General features: G+C 48.4%; 6 protein-coding genes across 6 annotated transcripts; 2 read left to right on the forward strand and 4 right to left on the reverse strand.

Moving 5' to 3' along the window:
- Positions 1 to 1,052: 1,052 nt before the first annotated feature.
- N7457_007462 (putative C2H2 finger domain protein) lies at positions 1,053 to 1,525 on the forward strand (the record flags this gene model as incomplete). The annotated part of the gene is made up of 3 exons (XM_057178505.1): positions 1,053 to 1,093; positions 1,162 to 1,341; positions 1,411 to 1,525. 3 exons carry the CDS (start codon positions 1,053 to 1,055, stop codon positions 1,523 to 1,525), a joined length of 336 nt encoding a protein of 111 aa, XP_057030249.1.
- Positions 1,526 to 2,003: 478 nt separating this feature from the next.
- N7457_007463 (uncharacterized protein) lies at positions 2,004 to 3,118 on the reverse strand (the record flags this gene model as incomplete). The annotated part of the gene is made up of 4 exons (XM_057178506.1): positions 2,004 to 2,090; positions 2,147 to 2,483; positions 2,558 to 2,897; positions 2,956 to 3,118. 4 exons carry the CDS (start codon positions 3,116 to 3,118, stop codon positions 2,004 to 2,006), a joined length of 927 nt encoding a protein of 308 aa, XP_057030250.1.
- A 661-nt stretch (positions 3,119 to 3,779) lies between these two features.
- Positions 3,780 to 4,808, reverse strand: N7457_007464 (uncharacterized protein; the record flags this gene model as incomplete). Its single annotated transcript, XM_057178507.1, has 1 exon — positions 3,780 to 4,808. One exon carries the CDS (start codon positions 4,806 to 4,808, stop codon positions 3,780 to 3,782), a length of 1,029 nt encoding a protein of 342 aa, XP_057030251.1.
- Positions 4,809 to 5,853: 1,045 nt separating this feature from the next.
- Positions 5,854 to 8,247, forward strand: N7457_007465 (DNA-dependent ATPase RAD54; the record flags this gene model as incomplete). The annotated part of the gene is made up of 4 exons (XM_057178508.1): positions 5,854 to 6,330; positions 6,391 to 6,474; positions 6,524 to 6,647; positions 6,701 to 8,247. The coding sequence occupies 4 exons, from the start codon at positions 5,854 to 5,856 to the stop codon at positions 8,245 to 8,247; spliced, it is 2,232 nt and encodes a 743-aa protein (XP_057030252.1).
- Positions 8,248 to 8,599: 352 nt separating this feature from the next.
- On the reverse strand, positions 8,600 to 11,900 carry N7457_007466 (VAC14 family protein; the record flags this gene model as incomplete). The annotated part of the gene is made up of 9 exons (XM_057178509.1): positions 8,600 to 9,267; positions 9,314 to 9,393; positions 9,448 to 9,566; positions 9,624 to 9,728; positions 9,781 to 10,577; positions 10,628 to 11,315; positions 11,372 to 11,542; positions 11,602 to 11,764; positions 11,833 to 11,900. 9 exons carry the CDS (start codon positions 11,898 to 11,900, stop codon positions 8,600 to 8,602), a joined length of 2,859 nt encoding a protein of 952 aa, XP_057030253.1.
- Positions 11,901 to 13,361: 1,461 nt separating this feature from the next.
- Positions 13,362 to 13,673, reverse strand: N7457_007467 (uncharacterized protein; the record flags this gene model as incomplete). Its single annotated transcript, XM_057178510.1, has 2 exons — positions 13,362 to 13,552; positions 13,646 to 13,673. 2 exons carry the CDS (start codon positions 13,671 to 13,673, stop codon positions 13,362 to 13,364), a joined length of 219 nt encoding a protein of 72 aa, XP_057030254.1.
- Positions 13,674 to 13,860: the final 187 nt, after the last annotated feature.

Below are 13,860 nucleotides of genomic sequence, written 5' to 3' on the forward strand. Positions count from 1 at the left end.
AAGCTTGGTTTTGAGTGGGAGAAAGATTCTACGGGGACCGGGAGTACTGAGCCGTAACCGCTGTTACCAGGGCGATACAATACGGTGGGTATTGGGCTAAGCCTGCCGCATGCGACGGCAAGAAGGGCTGGGCAATTTGATAGACGCTGATTGTGGCCGAGAATCGTCGATATTTGCTGGGAGAGCCGATGCGTTTATTCGGTACAATTGGATTATCCCCGGGTTGTTATCCGTCTAGCATCTCTCTTTCCATGTGAAGTTCAATCTTCAACGTTGGCCGTCGTTGTTGTGTTCGCCTTGGGCAGTTCCGGAAACGTAACGGCGATACAAGGCATGTGACGGGTATAACTCGGCCACCAATCATGGAGTTTCCAATTACAGGCCCCTTCGCCCAGTGATCTCTCATTTCGGACCAAAGGGCTAACCTGGGAAAAGGTCAATGTGTTCTCATGTAACTCTCGGCCTCTACCCCGTGCTACCCTTCCAGCTATAGTTTGCCCGCATGTGGATTTGATGGGTTCAAGGAGCTTGAAGCTAGCCAATGATCACCATATGGTTACCACTTCAAGACGCTACATATGGTCGAATAGCAAAGTTCTTTTTTTCGAATTTGGTTCCAATCTCTTTAGTGTACTCTCTATGCCCATCTAGACACAGCTACAGATAGATCCTAACCCTCCCAGCCACCCCCATGTAGGTACCGCTTGAACCTGATGAACTCGGGGCAACATACCGCATGCAAACGTCATTAAATACGCAGTGTACGGTGACGAAATCGACTGAGCCGAGGTGAGCCGAATGGCAATCCCGCATCGCCGCCAAGGAGCCGTGTCTGATCGCCAGCCAATCACCGCGGAGGCGTTTCAATCGCTGTCCGTGGCCCACAATCGGCGGAAATTTCGTTTGAACCTCGCTATTGACCGTAGTCCTCTCGACCCGCTTGGCTCACCTTTCACTCCGGAAATCGGTGATAAGCAATTTTCATTTTCCTTGCATCTATTTTGATACCATTATCCGGTTCCAGCTCCGAGGTAATTCGGCTATCAATCACAATGGGTGCCCTCAGGAAAGTCAAGAACAAGCGTCGCACGAGGTATGTCTGCCCAATGCATTGTGACTGGTACAATCAGTATCGCCGGCCTTGCTAACCTACGCGTACAGAGACTACGACCAAGTCCTCGCAGATATCAAGACCCCCCGTCACCTGCAGAAATACAAGGATTCAAAGGATGTAGAGGAACTTCCTGGGCTGGGCAAGCACTACTGCACAGAATGCTCAAAGTGGTTTGAGAGCGAGTACAACCTCAAGGGACACACCAAGGGCAAGAACCACAAGCGGAGGTAAGTGCATCTCGACAACTCCGTCCTCCCATCTGTCACATCGCTGACAAGTTATGCTTTCTATTGCAGACTTCGCATCCTGCGCGATGAGCCTCACAGCCAAGAACTTGCCGAGCGTGCCATCGGACTGGGTTTGGTCGACAATGGCAAGCGGGCAGAAAACCCCGACGTGATGACCGAGTGAACTGAAACTTGACCGTCACTGGGAGAAATATCAAAATCTTGCTACGCGACCACGATTCTATTTTCAGCAAATCGACCTACAAAAGTTTCTAGGACAAAGCATCTAGACCAGATCTGATGGCTTTCCTCTGTTCATGCATATTGGTGGAGTTCTCTCACGTGAGACAATCCTTTTTATATTGCCGATCCTCGCCGCGTTTCCGCTGTTCCGGTCTGCGGGTGGCACGAAACCGCCGACTATCGGAAAAAGGCAGCTGGATGAAATTTACCCCCTTACTAGCAATATTTCCGAGTAATATTCCAATAGAAATCCCTCAATACAATATAGACCCTCAATGCCGAATAGAATCTAACCTGAAAGGGATTTCGGTAACTACGGAGTACAAAAATATATCTTGGCTGAAAATAGTTGGATATGTCTTGGATCTATACCGAGTATTCCGCACTATGCATCCGGATAAGCTCAGGACTGAACATATCTACAGACCGGTCATGGGCTCTTGGGCTTTCACCTGGGCGCCCCAGGATTGAGTAAAGCTCTTCATCAGCCATTCATAAGCCGCCCACTTTACGAGATGTTAGTTGTTCTGTTGCCAATTGCAACAATATACATAAAACATACCTGAACGGCATTCACAATGAACGCTCTGACACTGCAGATTCCAAGGCCACGGTAGAACGGCTTGATACCCTCGGCATGGTAAATCTCTTTTGCAATTTGGAACGTACTCAATGGTTGGCGCTGCGGTCGTAGTAGAGACTGGCCCTCAGTTGCTCCGAGTGAATGATCTGCAATAGTCTGTGCCTGTAGTCGTGTCTTGATCATATCCAAAGGGAAAACCGAAGCCCAGGTAACAACACCTGCAATACCACCGCAAAGTAAAATCTTCATCGCGGCCTGGTGCGAGCCATCATCGTCAGATGTCATAAATCGTTTGCAAAGTTCATAGGACCAGAAACTGGGGTTAGATCAGCACTAAGTCCCTCAATTGATACACTGGGGTATTCGGGAGTGGCGTGTTGGGTTCCATACTAGAATCCATAACCAATTGAATCCCTCGCGCTAGTAATGCCGCCCCCAAAGTAAAGACCCTTCCAGCCGCGTGTCCGAAGGATGTCCTTGGCCACCGCCCACGAGGAGACCTCTGGCCGAGGATCCAGCTGGGCCCGACATTTGATGAACTCCGTTGGGGACGAGATGGTCCAACTGGCCAGTCCGCCTGCGGCACCCGCCAGCCAGATTTTGTACGGTGAAACGCCCACAGGATTGGTGGGATCTGTTACAGACCCGTCCAATGCTGTTAAGGATCGGTTATAAGCAACGAAAAGAAGCGCATTGAGAGCTCCATAACCTAATATCGGAGCGGCAGCGCCTATGATGTTGGTTAATATCGTTGTTCATCTCAATTGTAGAATCGTTGCAACACGGACCTCGAACAAGAGAGCTTGCCCTTTCAAGACGGCTTAGATTTGAGGATGTTACATCTGTGTGCGAACTTCCTGCCTGTAGCCGGACTTTGATGACATCAAGGGGATTGCCGATGATGATCCCAATGGCTCCACTAATGTAGCCAGCCCAGAAGTCTGTAGCCATGGGATGTTAGTTGTAAGAACTAGATTCACGCTGATTCGCACCTTAAAATAAATCAATAATTCCAAGCTCCCCCGCAATGGTGGGAAGGCGTCTCACGTGCACCTGGATAAGCGCGGGTGATTACAAACATATGTAAGGTAGGTAGGTAGGTAGCCCTATATATATCTATAGCACGTAGGTAGTGCATTATGCACCACTGGAGAAGTTGGGTTCTACATCGTGGGATATTCATTCGCCTTGAATCATAATTCTCACATTAATTTACCGAGGTGTATCCTCATTTGTAATACCGATCCCCAAGTGTATGGACCACCGTCCACTCATCTCATTCTGGCTATTCTTCCATTAGTTGAGACCAGCCCAAATACAAAATATCGGCTATTTCCTTTCAGATAAATGGTCACGCCAGTATGAGCGAACAAAAGGAAATAGCGACATGAGATCGAGGACAAAGAAAAAAAGAACAACAAAGGATAGAGCAAAACCAGCTCATCAATATGCAATTTCATCTGATAAAATTGCTTGCAGAGCTCGAGAAAAAGCAGAAATCCCAACGTTTTCTGATACAATCGCTAAGAATCCAAACATTGACCAAATTTTGTCTTTGGGATCGGAGGCACAGAAGAGAGAAGGGATGAACAGATAATATATATCAATCTTCTTAACCAACCTCCTCAAACCGCTTCCTTAGTCGATTTTTATACTCAGCCTCTTCCTCGACCTTCGTTTGAATGAAGCTTTCGGCGCCCACAGCCCAATAAGGGCTGACAGTTTGATCGAACAGTCGCTGAGTACAGTGCTCTTCACAAAACATGCGCTGAACATGCTCGTTGAAAACCCGGAGAAGGCCTTTCGGGCTTTGGACGGCTTGGAAATACCAGAAACTTCCTTTGACCCAGCATTTTTCCATTATCTCAGCTTGGGAAGCACCAGGGGCCTGAAAGTCTTTTTCCTGTTCCTTAAAGGCATCGAGAAATTCGGTCATGGCATTTTCAAAAGTCTGAAGATGCTCTCCATGTTCAATATCATCAATAGGTCGGCCAGTCAACCAGTAAGGTGGCGTTTGTAACTCAATGGGATAGGAACATGCCCATTCTAAATCAATCAAGGATGTAATGTGCCAGTTTTCGTCAACGAAGATTTTACTTGGATGTAGGTCAGTGAGCGTAAGCCCGAATGGGCCATTACGATATTGCCGGGAAATGAATTGAGGTAAGAGACCACGCATCATGGTTAGAGCTGCGAATTGCTCCTGGCCATCATTCAGATTATGAATAGCATTCGGCTGATGATGTATGCGGTTGTCATGTAACTGTAAAAGATCCAGAATATAAGGCTCCACGCACTGGTACGTACAGTTCCTTGGTATTGTGGGAATGCCCTCGTTTTCAAATGTTTGGAGTCGCAGTGTTAGAGGTCGGTTTTTCAACTGAACTATACCCTTATCATCCAAACTCAGGGATCCGATTTGCGGTAATTTGACTCGATTAAGCGAGAGCATGATCTTCGCAAGATCACCGAAAAGAGTCCGTCTTCGTATCCTGTCTCCCAAGAGGTGATCTGCCAAGGTATTGGAGAGCATCTGACCCTTCGTTACAAAGCTGATGATGATATATCCAGTTTTGAGCACACTTCTACCCCGCGTGCCGATATAAGGACAGGCTTGAGGGTATCCAAACCATGCTCGCATGATTTGCGTGATACGCCATTGCCAGCGAGAAGAAAAACTCATGCAGCTTTCCTCAGCAAACTAAGCTCGTATTGTTAGCAGTCCGAGGTAGATAGAGAGTGTAGGCTCACATACAGTCTGCCCATTTGGAAATGCAAAACCGTAGAGGTAAGGAATTGGAACTGCGGGACAGTTTTCGCGTATCCAAATGTATGTGGCGACTTCGCAGCGCAGTTTCTCTTCGACATTTCCCGGGACACTCTCCTCTCCGATTTTAAAAGGTAGTGGAATCCGGACAAGGACCCGCTCTTCTGATGGTAGATTGATATAGACTGGAATGCAGACATTGTAACTCCCACATAACCAATCCGCTTCCTCAGCAACTCGACAATGTTTTACACAAAGATGGAAGGAAACACAGATTCAATTTCACTTGTATGGGAAAGGAGATATGACCAGAAATCCTTCTGTTTCTGCGGATAGTCTAAACGGTGCAGGATGTTATCGTCGTCGCTCAAGGCGTCTTCCAAGGTGATCTTGTTTCCCCTAAGCAAAGGTAGTGTCATCTTGGGAAAGGAATATGCACCTGTCACAGGAATGCAAGTGGCACAGGCGAACAAGACTCGGCGTTGTAGAGCTGTTTGACCTAAGGGGGACCACGTGACTCTGCTTCCGCATTGGGGAAACGCGGTAATTTGGTGTTTTGGGAGCCTCAGGCCGACGCGAGACGCGTCGCTGCCTGGACTCTGGCTCTTGCCACCCAACTTTGGGATCATTGTGCAGGACCTTTGGTGTATCTGAGTTGGGCTTTTTGGTATCAATGTAATGCCCAAGATCATTTATCGACGAGAAGTTATGCTGACTAGCTCCAAGGTATCGAGCACGCCCGGCTGGTGGCGACGAGAGCGTCAAGACTCCATTACAACCGAAATCCGTGAACTCTCAGAGTTCTATTGACCGGCTTGTAAGGCCATTTAAATGCCCGGGGACTGCAACGCCAACGCGGGCATCTGAGAAACCAGCGAGGAAGAGGCGAAAGGTCAATTACGCCAACGCTGACGGAACCATGGATGACGGGGAGGAAAAGCCATATACGAATGACGACCGGCTTGCTTTGGCAACACGAGAGGCGAATAAATTCCCCGCGTATAAACCGAAAGACAAAGATGTGGCCTTTAGGACACGATTCCAGATTCCGTTCATCAACAAAGCCACAGATGGATACAGTGGTAGCCGAGTTGCTCCGACGTTGGGCATGCGACGAGGCGCCACATTCGTCGTCAAGCCATTACACGACCCCAGTGGAGAATTTGCGATTGTCCTGTACGACCCTACAATAGATGATGTTGCGGAGGAACCCGCGCCTAAAGCACTGGAGGCTCCGACGGAAGATACGCCAGCATCGGATGACCCGATTGTCCATAAGAGTCTAGCAGACATTCTGGGGCTCAAAAAGGATGTAGATGAACGACCAAAGGTGCCTGTCGTCATTGATCCGAGGTTGTGCAAAGTGCTTCGACCACATCAAGTCGAGGGTGTGAAGGTATTCCCCCCACGCTAAGTCGACTCACAAAAGCAAGACTGACATTATACTTGTGCATAGTTCCTTTATCGATGTGTCACTGGACTTGTTGATAAAAACGCAAACGGATGCATCATGGCAGACGGCATGGGACTGGGTAAAACGGTGAGCTTGGTCAACCTGATTTCCTTCTCTTGGTTCTAACAAGAAGCAGCTTCAATGCATCGCACTGATGTGGACTTTATTGAAGCAATCCTCAGAGGCCGGAAAAACTACCATTCAGAAATGCGTGATTGCGTGTCCTTCGAGTTTGGTTGGCAATTGGGCCAACGAACTAAGTAAGCTTTTCCTGTTACCCCAAATTATTCTCCCTCAACTGACCATATTGTAGCAAAATGGCTTGGAAAAGATGCCACGACACCGTTTGCGATAGATGGCAAGGCCACGAAAGCCGAACTGATAACGCAGATTAAACAGTGGGCTATTGCATCAGGCCGTGGAATTGTCCGGCCTGTGCTTATTGTCTCCTATGAGACACTCCGTATGTATGCGGATACATTAAATGATACGCCGATTGGACTTCTTCTATGTGACGAAGGCCATCGACTTAAAAACAAGGAGAGCTTGACTTGGACGGCGCTTAATCAACTCAATGTTACTCGGCGAGTAATCCTTTCTGGAACGCCTATCCAGAATGATTTGTCTGAGTACTTCGCTCTTCTCCACTTCGCAAACCCGAATCTATTGGGATCTCAAAACGATTTCCGGAAGAGATTCGAACTGCCAATTCTTCGAGGACGAGATGCCGCAGCCACCGACGAGGAGAAGAAGCTTGGCGATGAACGATTGCTGGAACTATCTGGGATTGTTAACAAGTTCATTATTCGCCGAACCAATGAGCTTCTCTCAAAATACCTTCCCGTAAAATACGAACATGTCGTGTTCTGCAACATGTCACAATTCCAGCGTGGCCTATACAACCACTTCATCCAGAGCCCGGAGATTCGAAGCCTCCTCCGTGGAAAAGGAAGCCAACCGCTGAAAGCAATTGGTCTACTGAAAAAGCTTTGCAATCATCCAGATCTTCTCGATCTCGCAAACGACCTTCCGGGATGCGAGCATACCTTCCCGGAAGACTATGCACCCCCCGACTCCCGAGGTCGTGATCGAGAAATCAAGAGCTGGTACTCTGGCAAGATGATGGTGCTTGATCGAATGCTAGCTCGAATCAGACAAGACACCAACGACAAAATCGTTCTTATCAGCAATTACACTCAAACCCTCGATCTATTCGAAAAGCTCTGCCGAGCCCGAGGATACGGCAGTCTACGACTCGACGGAACCATGAACATCAAAAAGCGCACAAAGCTAGTTGACAAATTCAACGACCCTGACGGACCAGAATTCGTATTCCTGCTGAGTAGCAAAGCCGGTGGATGCGGACTGAACCTAATCGGCGCCAACCGACTAGTCCTCTTCGACCCAGACTGGAACCCAGCCGCCGACCAGCAAGCGCTGGCCCGTGTCTGGCGTGACGGACAGAAGAAGGACTGTTTCGTCTACCGATTCATCGCAACCGGCTCGATCGAAGAGAAAATCTTCCAGCGCCAGTCTCACAAACAATCTCTTTCCTCATGTGTCGTCGACTCCGCAGAAGACGTCGAGCGTCATTTCTCCCTCGACTCCCTCCGCGAACTCTTCCAGTTCAAACCGGATACTCGGAGTGATACTCACGACACGTTCAAATGCAAGCGCTGTCGACCTGACGGGACGCAGTATATGAAGGCTCCTGCGATGTTGTATGGTGACACTAGTTCTTGGAACCATTTTGTTAATACTGGCGAGAAGGGCCCGCTTAATCAGATTCAGGATTTACTGCTTCGTCAGGAGACGAGTGAGCAGGATGTATCGGCTATTTTCCAGTACATCAGTCATTGATGCATCTATTTGACTTGGGCTGGAATTTATGGGACTTGGGGTATTCTTTTTGGAGCGTATTCATTTGGCAAGCGATTATGACCATAGAACGAATTGAAGTTTTTGTTTCCTTTTTTTTAAAATCAAAGCTAAATCTCACTGAAGAACCAGCAACGATGAATACTACATTTAGGGACTACCAGGACATGAGATATGGCAAAATTGGCTAAGAGATACGATGTCATTGACACATATAGATACTTATTCACAAATAAAGGATGCTGGGTATCAACACCACGAAACAATGCTGCTAAGTAGAACATACACAAAAAAAAAACGGTCTATGGAAACATCAGATCCAGGTCCTACCGACCTACTTCTTCGACTTACGTCCTCCAATACCCAACCCACGACCGATGTTCGAAAGGCTTGACTTGTGTTTATGCGAGCCCATAACCCTAGGCGAACCGTTATCCCCACCCCGTCCGGCAGCGGTGCCAGCGCCAGGACCGGAGCCTCCTAGCGAGTTTCCAGCAGTTGGATGGTGAGAACCACTCGGGACACCGCGCGGAGTATCAGGGAGACCGGATCGGTCCTTGGGGCGATCTGCAGCTGCAGCGGAGAGAGCGGCTGCGAGGGAGGGGTTGAGAAGAGGACCTGTTTGGTCGAGAGAGTGGTTCCGGGGAGCCTGGGCGCGACGGGCACGCTCCTGGACGGCTTTGAATTTGTCGAGGAGGTCGACCCAGCGGATGGCGTTTTCGTCGCGGCTTTTCAGGCGACTGCCTGTGGAGCGGTCGAAGGGTGTGGGGCCTGTTTGGGCAGTGCTGGATAAGTTTAGCTCGGGGGTCTTGGGATGGGACTGCGCGAGACAGGGGCGATACCTGCGGGGTGCGCTGTGGAGGAAACCAATGTTGCTGACACTGTTCAAACGGTTCTTGAGGGCGGCGAAGGCGGAGCTCTGGGGGAGGAGCATGAGAACGCCGTAGAGACATTTGTAGAGGAAGGGATATTTTTCGGGTTCGAGAAGTTGGAGGCGAAGATCTGGTGGGATTAGCTTTGACTATCAGAGTCAGGGAGAGTAACATACATGTGAACACTGGTGACTCGAGTAGTTGCACCAGCTTGTCGATTTGAATTAACATATTGACTGTCATTTCCAATTCGGCACTGTACATGTTCATGTTAGTCGGGAATTATGGTTGACAGAACTGATACACTGACAAGATCTGAAGGAGATTGTATGCCTGCTCATAGGCTTGAGCAAGAAGACAGAGGGAAAACGTGGAAACAGCGTTGTGGCACCATGATCTAAAAAGCCCAACAAAGAACGCTTGGCCATCCTAAGGAAGTAATTAGTTAGCATCAAGCATACATGATAAGGTGGTCGGAAATAGTACTCTTGAATCGAGATTCCTCAAGCGCTTTCTCAGCTCCGAGAGCTCAGGCGCAGTAATAAGATTGTTGTTCAAATTCTGAACCATGATGCTAGCGAATTCAAGATCCTAGTGGTATGTTAGCAAGGAAGTCCACTTAATAACTTGGTAGAAAACCTACCTCTTCTTTCTCGAGACAGTCTGCTAAAGTTCGATAGATACGCTCCGGGCTCAAGTTCAAACAAAGCTGTCTGATAATCAAATTCCCGCGGACTTCGAGTAAATGTCTATCTGTGGAGAAAAGCTGCAACAGGTTCACCATGAAAGAGGTGAAATAGGTATCCTCGCTGTTCCTTGAAATCTGCGAAAGGAGTTGGAGATCCTTGATTACAACAATCTCCGAAGGGTCGGACAGTGTCTTCAGCAAAGCTGGGAAGGTACCGTCGTTGAAAGCGACGACCTTTCGCGGGGCTTTGCGGTGAAGCATGACGAGCCATACAAGGGCTGCAACTCGCGTTGCTTCATTTTCATTGAGAAATTGTAGAGTGAGGGAGTTGACAGCGGCAGCATAATCAAGGTCAACGGGAGGCATTGGCGTGGAAACAATGCTGCTGCGTGGTGTGGCCGCATTGGAATTATCCTGCGTTGTTTGTTTCTTTGTGTCAATGCTCGCTGTCTCCGAAGGTCTGATGCCGGGTGTCGATGACCTCCGCTCTAAGGTCTCTTTGCTGGCTGTAGTGGAAACAAGCTTTGACGATGGTGCCTGGGCTTCTTCGGTTGTGTCATCGGACAGAGAGTAAATGTACTGCATGAGGGACGTGTTGACTTGGTTTGCTGCTTTTCGAACCCCGTCTGAGCCACTGGACATGGCGGGAAGTACCTGAGTCAACAGTCGTGGAACGAATGGGAGGATATCTTCAGGGCTAATTTCGAAAAAGGAATCAATCCAACGAAGGGCTGTCAATTGCATTTCCTCCTCTAAAAAGCTGTTAGCCAGTGATAACCAGTAGCGCATAGAGCCACCTTACCGTATAAAGTGTTGACAAAGCCGACAAGGATATCAAGGATCTTGGGATGGTCGATTTGTACATCTTGTCCGGGGATCCAGTCTCCATCAGCTTGGGCAATTTCATCATCGAGGCTAGACTCTGATGCCGAGTCTACGACAGCGATGTCATCTTTGACATCACTAGCACCATCTGTCTGGGTATTTTGTTCGGTCACGCTGCTCATCGTCTCGCTGGCAACCGAGTGTCTGTTGCTCTGCTGGCCCTTTCGGCTATCCTCAATTCCTTTCTTCAGTCGCGTAATCCTCTTGATCTCCAACAAAAATCGATCAAGCAATCCCTGTGTCGCAATGTTCACGTCCTTATTGGGCCCGCCAAGGAACTTGATCAATCCCTCCAGGAAATCTGGCAAATAGCTAACGAGCTCCAGATCAGGAATTGTATCTAACAGGGTTAACCATGAGACCAGGAAATTGCGAGTGAACGGTTGGATCACATGAATTCGCTCCTTGAGTAATGGAATGAATCGCGCGAGAGAGAATGCCATGGGAAAGTCATTGTCCTCCTGAATCTCCGCCTCCGGTGTTTCCTTTTCATTGAAATGAAGAATCGAGACATATGAAGCCGCCGACTCAGCCACGATATCTTTTACCAGACGATCTAGAAGCTCCGCGCCATTCTTGACTGATAGCTCGGAATCGGAGGCAAGCTGTAGTGCATGTTAGCATGTGCAATACCCCGCCAAAACGTGCCGCTACCCCTTACCTTAGCCAGGGCGTCGAAAATTTCATTGAAGAACAGTAATATTTCTCCTTTAGCCACTTTGGCAATATTGTACATGCTCTCGCATGCGTAGTACCGTACTCGTGCATCTTGGTCGGAAAAGCATGCGAGAACAGGCGGCACGATTTCGCCTAAATACGGCGCAACTCCCTCCTACATCCCCAGCATCAGCTAAAGTGTCCTCCCGGCCTTTCGTTGTAGCTATCACTCACCGATCCCAAGGCAATCGAGGCAGCAGCCAGTCCGATTAAACCTCCGTTCCGGGCGTGGGGTTGGTGTACGGCGTATGCATAGTCATGACAGAGCTGTTCAACGATCTTTCGGATTTTATCCTGCTCTCCCTGGAAGACAGCATCCCGCACGATCCTCTCAAGTCTAATGTTATCAACGGCGATCAGCATGGGTCCTTTTAAATGTAGAGCTATGAGGCGGGGCTAGCATACTCTAAAGCTCCCTGCTTCCTCCTATCGTAGAGCTTGTCGTTCAATAGCCGCTGGATTGCTTGATCCATCGCTCAAAACAGCCTATGCTGCAATCTTTCACCAGCTATGCTTGGCTAGGCACTGCTCATGGTGGACGAAAGCTACCTCAGCACGATGGACGGGTGTCGCGAGACGGTCAGGAGGTCAAAAATCGAGGGTCGTAGGTTTAGCGATAGGTTATGCAAAGAAACAAGCTTAGATCACCCCAAAGCTGTTTGGAGTCAAAAAAAAACCCAAGGCAATCACAAGATGAAGAGATGCGTTGGCAGTGTGGAGATGGAGAGACCAGAGCGTGGTGTGACGTAAGTTCCGCGGAGTTTCAGCCTTGCTGCCTGAGGCCTGACAGCTCTATAATTTGGAGAACATACGATTTCCTTTTACTTTCAGTGGTCTTTCGACTCGATGCCTTTATATATACAATTATTGGCAATTAAAGGGGCTCATTCACAGCATCGCATGATTCGACACAAGTGAAAGAAAGCTTCAACAAAGAAGCCGAGACGAACCTTCGCAATCCACACCGACCTCAATCATTGAAAGCACTGCTCCATATCATCATTTTGACTAGCACATCTAAGAAAAGAGACAGAAAACAAGCGGCTAGCACTCAAGAATTTTGCAGCTACTTAGTTACACGTTGGACAATGATAAGCTAGTATATGAGGATAGAACTAACGGGCTCAGGGGAACTTTCAGTAGCTAGCATATAGCCATTGTTATATCCAAGAGAGGAAGAAATCGTGATGTGGAAGTTAAAAGGACAAGTCAAAAGGATTATTGCGCATTCAAATGCAAACAAGTCTAAAAGATAGCTACAACGTAGGTAGCTGACAGAGGCTGAACATACTTGCACCATCCTGATTTCCGAAACAAGTCTCATCCCGAGTATCGTGTACAACAAGGAAATGATAGGGAACCCTTTCCTTAGGCCCATGAAGAGCATGGATGACACCCATACCTACATAGTATAGACCAGCATACGCCGTGGCTTGGACAACTACATATACATAGCACTTAAGATAAGAAAAATACCATGGAGATAAACGATTTCAATCACAGATGTTTGAGTATAAGCATCAAAGTCCCAGTCACTGAAGACTACCAAACAAGCCGAAGATGAGAAGCACTAAAAGACCAAGCAGGCACATTGCAGGAGAAATCCAAAATCCTGAAGGAGAGGGAAAAAAGCAAGCAAATTCCAACTTTTCGAATATGGGTTCCCGCCGAGACATAGAAATCATGAGACTGAGACGCAAGAGGTAAACAATCCCAGAAAAAAGAACATGGTACATGGATGTACAAGAAGTCGTCAAGACCCCACGGAGGCATCACGCGAAGCTCTGAAACAAAAAGAAGAAAAAGTCTTCAGAAAAGAGTGAACAAGGGTGAAAATGCTAAAGACAAGATGAAGAAGTGAAAAGGGCACCGCTAATCCAAAAGAATCGGTCGGGCGTAACTGCAAACCAGTCGACAGTTAAAAAGGCTCATCGCTAGCGCGATGCCTGGCTGCCCCATCCTGATGGGCGCCAGCTGCCGGTGGATTGTTTGGAGACGGTGCTGGTGGGCGAGCTTGCGCCGTTGGAGTACACATACTCACCATCGACGTACTGGGCGCCTTGGGAAAATGTGCTGCGGTGCTTGCGGCGAGCATAGCGCTGTTCAAGTCGGTAGATCTCGAGTTCTGTTTCGATATTAGTTCTCTTTTCGGAGATGTTGCAGTGAAATGGCGCTTTGCCATTTTTTCCCCCTTCTTCTCGGGAGGGGCGGAACGTACTGGCTTGCAGTTTCTCGATAAGACCCATTGTGACGGTTGAAAGATACAGATGCAGATGGAGGTAGGCTTAAGATCGAGGGACGGTTGGCCCTGAAAGTTGGCGAGAATGCTGGTTATGGAAGGCAAGCGATGATCGTTCCCACATACAGTGACAGGTCAAAAGGCGGTTGAAGGTCCTGTACAGAACCCCGGGTCAGTCCTGATGAGCAAGGCTT

Source organism: Penicillium paradoxum, assembly GCF_028828445.1.
Source record: "Penicillium paradoxum strain IBT 22861 chromosome Unknown utg000006l_segment0_segment0, whole genome shotgun sequence".
NCBI classification, from domain to species: domain Eukaryota; kingdom Fungi; phylum Ascomycota; class Eurotiomycetes; order Eurotiales; family Aspergillaceae; genus Penicillium; species Penicillium paradoxum.